The 6,404-nt window shown below is 42.9% G+C and overlaps 1 protein-coding gene across 1 annotated transcript; it reads right to left on the reverse strand.

The window, feature by feature from the left end:
• Positions 1-1,533: 1,533 nt before the first annotated feature.
• On the reverse strand, positions 1,534-4,524 carry LOC135320066 (disintegrin and metalloproteinase domain-containing protein 20-like; the record flags this gene model as incomplete). The annotated part of the gene is made up of 3 exons (XM_064482545.1): positions 1,534-1,667; positions 2,257-2,310; positions 2,403-4,524. Coding segments are annotated over 3 exons (2,310 nt in total), but the record flags the coding sequence as incomplete, so codon positions are not given.
• Positions 4,525-6,404: the final 1,880 nt, after the last annotated feature.

Consider the following 6,404-nt stretch of genomic DNA (forward strand, 5'->3'; position numbering starts at 1 on the left):
TATCCATTTGAAACTTTTGTATAAATTCCAACTCACTGAGGGTATTCTACATTCTTATATTTTGTGTATTTTCCTTCTATTTTAAAATGTATTAATCATAATTATATTTTGTCATGTACTCTTGTTCCACTGTGTGGATCATCTGACACCACTTGCAGTTTCTTCTTATTTATTCCCTTCCCTTTTTGTTCTTAGTAATAGTTCATCAGTTTTGATCCTTAGCATGTATGGCAATGTTTTATTGTGTTCAGTAATTGTGTATGAAACGCAATGGAAGCTCCAGGTAGCTGCTCTAGGGAGTTTTATCTTTCCTCTGTTAGGAAGATAGGCTGCGGAGCTGATTCCCTACATTCAGCCCTGGCTTGTGCTGGGTCAGAGTGGATGAGTTCTTAGGGAATCTTGGATTAATTCTTCTTTAGGTCTAGCTGGGCCTGCTAGACTTTCAGTTGTGAGTTTTATGTGACTCTCTTTTCTTAGCTCTGAAGGACGATAGGGGATTAGTGTCTCTCACCTAGAGGTTCACGGCACAGCTGTCCAACCTCTTGCTGCGTGCAATGTCAATGTCACATAAGTGTATTACGGGGAGATGGTACGTGAACTTGAGAGAAGACTCCTTTTACTATGGCTCGTGTCGAAAATATAACATGATTTTGGGGAGGAATGCATTGGAGATATTTCAGACTAGCTCAACAGCGCACAACAGAGCTAATTCAGCACATGTGACTTGGAGGAAAATGACTGTGGATCAGAGGCCCCTCAAGTTATGAATCTAGACCTGCGTAGTAACTAGGACCACTGGGGACTTCTCCTTCCCTCACAGAGGTCCTCTCCTGGGCTCAGATCACATCCAGCATCAGTAAGTGCTCAGGGGGGAAAATAGCTGGCATGACTCAATGTTTCGACTTTCAATTCTGAGAAAAATTGTTTCCCCTGCCTGAAATTGTGGTTCATCTCCTTCACGTTGCTTCCTTTGCTCCCTGATGTCCTCAAAATATGGTTCTTTAAATATAATTGGGATTGTCTAAGCTTTTTCCCCCTAGAGGAAACATGTTCCACCAAGATTTATATATCCTACCTAGAATTGTATCTTTTCTTACCCTATTTTTATCCTGTTTTATTGGTAAAGTTATGAAAGAGTTGAGTGGCAAGTCTTATTTTCCTCTGTTTTCAAGTCTTGAAGGAATTCCATCTTGGTATAAAACCTATTCCCAGTTTGGTAAAGGGCAGCATATTAAAAATCCAAAACCTTCTGATGTCAGACTCTGCCCTGCATTCTCCATTAGTCCATGATAAGTACAGTATCAGTCAGAATTCAGGCACAAAGAGAGAAAGCACAGCCCTGAGATAACCATGAGTTACTAACAAAGATGTGTCTGTCCCTTCCAGGACTAGAAATCAAAGGGAAGAGGTGCTGTGATGGGAACCTACACCTTTGAGGTAGATCCCGTGGATCTGGTACCTGATCCCTGAGGAGAGGGTTCCCCACCTTGGTGCTGGGACCTGGGGGATTTGGAGAAGATTCAGACGCGGGAGTCAAAACCACTGGGTAAGGTGCTGGGTAGCAGGGCCTAGTGGCAAGCATGTCTGAGGCTGATCACGTTGCTGGTCCTGGGTGAAACCGCACGTGTACGTATAGCGGAAAGTTAGTGTTGATGCCAAGGTGAAAGCTGTTAATGATGCGACACTGCCGTTAACACTAGTCAGACTGCTCCCCAGGTTTCCAGTCTCCTGCTAGGTCCCCCCATTGGCAGGAAGTAGTAGGGAGAGGACTGGCAATCAGAAATGCGATTTGTAGGTTCCCATTCGTTGTGTGACAGAGCAGAGTACAGAGGGGAAGGATGTATTTTGGGCTGAGAATCAAAATGCGTGCAAATCACAACACACACAAAAACACCATCCAGAAACTTTGTGTTTGCTCAGGAAACAGAAAGAGGAATTTCATAAAAATTAACCACTAAAATGGCAAAATAATGGAAAGTAGACACAAACTAGGGATTAGGGTATTTTGTTGTTTAATGGCTGTTTATGGTCCCAAATGATAAGATACTTGGGATTTTCTGTTAGTGATCTATGACACATGCGGTGACATTTCTGCTGCCAGGAGACTAAAACTTAATACGTGGGGAAGATCATTTGGTTTTGGTGTTCTGTCTTGAAATTGGAACTACTGGTTTTTCTTTCTAAGTTGGTGTCTTAGTTGGTACACTTTGCACCTCTTCCTTAGGTAAAGTTGGAATATTCTTATTGAAGTCTCACCTTTTACCTTGCTCGTCTTAGTCGTGTTTGGAACCGTCTCCTCTGCTTCATCGTCTGTTTTTTTTTGCGTCTCATAAAAAGAAAAATTAACAGACACAATAAAATAAAAAAAGGAATTAGCAGTAATAGTAGCAGATACCTCTTGCCCAGCATGTTTTCTTTTTTGACTTCTGGTTTTTGCGGGGGTGGGCCACTGTCCACACTGCCTCCGCTGCCTTCGTCCAGGCAGCTGGGGGGGGCCCACCCGGAGCGGCAGTGGCAGTGATGTCTGCTGTTACAGACTCCGTTCAAATTGCAGGTCTCAGGTGAGCAACTGCTTTTCAAAGTAGACATCAGGACACACTTTCTTTGGATGCAGATCCGTCCTGCACCACACTCTGTGCCGTCTTTCACTTCACCAGCGTCAGGTATGGTCATCCCAAAGTGGTAGTCTGTACCCCAGCAAGTGACTCCATTGAAGTGAGTCCAGCTCACAGTCGTGTGATCTCTCAGAACGGGAATTTCGGTCACATTCTCACACTGGACCCTCCCACACAGGATATCTGAGATGCCACATTTTACATATGAAGTGACTCTGACACCACAGTTACCAAAACGGTCACCTTGGATATTCACTTCCCTGTAGCAATCCTGATTTGCACTCTTGGCCTCTTTGCCAAAGATTTGCCTGCACTGTTCATTGCGATTGTTGCATCTCTTTTCATAGCAGTAGCCCCCGCCCGTGCAGGAGGTCCCGTCCTGCCTGTACACGTCTTCTGGACACTGATAGGACGTCCCATTGCACCACTCTGGAAGATCACACTCATTTTCCTCTTTTCTGCACAGGAAGCCTGGTGGCCTGAATGTGCAGTTGTCACAGCAAAGCCCAAAAGCGCAGTCAGCCCCAGGTTTCAGAGTGCAGTCTGGCTGACAGCAGGGATCTTTTGTACACGTCTGTAAGGAGCCACAGTCACACTCTTCTCCTTCCTCAAGCACACTGTTCCCACAGCGTGTGTACATGAAGATACTCTCTTTCTTTGGTAAAAGGTTCAAACAGGATTTCCTTCTAACAGTGTCCCAATAATAGGCGTAACTGCAGTTGCTGAATTTATGTATCAGTGATTTACTTGGGTACATTACGCACCTTTTACGCCCGCATGTGCATGTGTTATCATCATGTTTCATGCCCAAGTTATGACCAAGCTCGTGTGACACAATAAATCCCAAACTATTCAAGTCATCATCCAGGATGCTGTCAACTCCACAGTTATATTGTTGCTGACATACTGAGCCAACATAGGCTAAGCCAACAGTGATGCCAAAGTCTGCTTTTACAAAAATATGTGCAACATCATGGGGCAAGCGGACATTGAAACCTGATAACTTCCAAACACAAAATTCACTCAAGAGGTCATCTATGTCATCTGTTGCAAGGTAATTTTGTTCAGACCAGATTTCAATTCCAATTAAAACCACATGAACATCTATTGTACTTAAAATGTTATCTATTATATTGATGGTAAGGCATACTTCATCCTGCACTTTTGAAGTATTACTTTCATGATGAAGATACCGATTGTGGTCCACCACCACTGCCAGTTCCAGAAAACGCCTGTGGGTCCACCAGCCTTCATACCCACTTTGCATCAAAGTGGACTCAACACTCTCTTGGAACTTCAGTTGTCGTGCTATTTCTTCGTCTGTTAACCCACATCTCATGGGTGGGAGCTGTGTCTCCTCCTCGTCCATTCTATATAGCAGGTGTTCAAATGAGGTAGAAAGCCTTTTGGGCTGGATTTCATAAACAATGTTATTTATCTGTAGTATTCCTCGAAAGCCCCTCAAACATGTACTGAGGGCAACCAGGGATTCCGGGTCCCCCTCCACATGCCCCTGGTAGTAGCAGTCATTCTGGACAAAGGGCTGGTCCTCCAGGAAAGCATGCTGGTCGTCGTAGGTGAACACTGGGAAGTGTTGAGAGAACAAATGCTTGTTGACCTTCATGTGAAGAACGTGTTTCCGGCCCCCGACACGCAGGCTGTAGGAGAGCCAGCCTGGAGGCTTCACGCCCCTGCCAGTGTGTGTCACCCTCAAGGGTATGACCACTTCTGGAGGACCATGGCGTTGGGAGCGTCCAACACAGGACGATCCAGAAAGCAACAGAAGCAGCTGCGACCAGAGTAGCAGTGGGAGAGTGGTCCTCACGTGCGCCAGGGCCTCACCCACAGCCATTCTGGCGCCAGGATATGGAGCCACCGGTGAGAGCAGAAGTGTGCAGGGCAGGACGCATCACTGTATGCAGCATTGACCTTCAGTCTGTTTTCGGGCAGAGTCACACTGCCAGAGCCGCAGCACTAAAACAACAGGAAAAGCAGAGACAGGGGTGTTTGTTATGAGCAAGCTAGATGGAAGGGAAGAGAAGGGCGTGGGCGAAATGGATGAGCGCTGGGCTGACGCCGTGGCTCAGTGCTCTGCACGGCACTTGCTCTTAAGCAGTGGTGAGGCTGAGTGAGACCGTGCGGTACAGAAGGATGGTGGTTGGCCTCGGCTGACACTCGTTGAACTTACACGAAGGACACCTAGTGATTCATTATACTTTACTCTAAATAGATGGGAGTGTGGGGACAGTTCCACAATAAACATATAAAACATATAGGTCCCAACAGAAGGGGAATCAGATACCCTGTTTTGAGCGGGAGTCTTTATAGATATTCACATGGAATAATTATCAAGATATATTTTTCTTTAAATTTCAAATGATAAATTATTTGTCACATTATTTATAGGAGATATTTTAAAAGTACTCATATCATTATTTTCTCTTTTCCATGTAACTAATTATTACTAGTCCTTCTTCCTAGTTCCTCTTTACTTTTAATTCTGTCCAGCTGTAAGTGTCAAAGTATCAATTGTCTTATACATATATTAGTACATTCACTCAATAATAGGCAGTTTTGTACTTGAGATTGGAAGGCCGTGGATTGTGATGGATGGCACTCAAATATGTTTAGATTTGATTATACTCAAGAAGAACAACATTTTCAGATTCTGTAGAAGTATAAAATTGGAAGAAATCAAGCTAGCTCAGAAAGTAAGAGTCAGAGATTGGAGTACAGTTGCCCTCTGTGTCTCCAAGCTCCATGTAGCCAGATTCAACCAACTATGGATCAAAAGTAAGTCGAAAAAATTCCACAAAGTTCTGGAAAGCAAAACTTAAACTGGCTTCACATAAGCAACTATTTATATAACATTTGCAATCTATTTCAAACCCTCTAAAAGTACATATATATTTATATGTATATATGTATGTATATATAAAGGGGGTGTGTAAAAAAAGTCTATTTCAAATTCTCTACATAGCATTTACCTTGTAGTAGTTGTTATAATATAGAAATGATTTAAAATATGTGGGAGGATGTGCAAAGCTTATATACAAATACTATACCATTGTACATAAGGGATATGAGCATTTTGGATTTTGGTATCCATGGGGGATCCTAGGACTCCCCCATGGATACCAAGGAACGCCTGTGTGCTGAAGGCAAAATAAAGTACCTTGAAAAATGCAAAGAAAATCAATCCCAAAAAGAGGGAGGAAAATGTTGGGGAAGATCCTCTTTTCCTACAGGGCAAAGACATCTGAGTTTGCTCATTTTTAGGATTTCAAAGCAACCAACTCTTAAGTTCAACCTTCACGTGTACATATTTCATAAAAGAAAAAAATGTATCCTGTATGAAAAATACATGTACAAAAAGTCTTGTGGGAATAATAAACATATTATCACACATTTGTTAAAATGAGAAATCTGCTACTAGCACAATGCCTGTCTGCCAACCCTAGTACATTACATTCCTCCTTGAATAACATACTAATGAGCTGCATAAAGTACATATACTGTACTGCCCACTTGGGAAACACAGATGAGTAAAACAGGCCTAAATGAGTTGATGGTCCTGGGCACAAATTTGAGGAGAGTGGCTGTGGGAAAGATACAGATTAGGTGTTTATTAAATTGCATTCAACATCTTACACATAAAATATCTATGTTTATTTATCTAATGAATATCCGCAGTCTCCATCAGGTCATTGAAGTACTGAGAGTGCTCAAAGTAATGATATTAAGGACAATTGGACGAATTGAGAAAACAGAAGAAAGTGAAGTCAGTTG

This window comes from Camelus dromedarius, chromosome 36 (genome assembly GCF_036321535.1).
Source record: "Camelus dromedarius isolate mCamDro1 chromosome 36, mCamDro1.pat, whole genome shotgun sequence".
Classification (NCBI taxonomy): Eukaryota; Metazoa; Chordata; class Mammalia; order Artiodactyla; family Camelidae; genus Camelus; species Camelus dromedarius.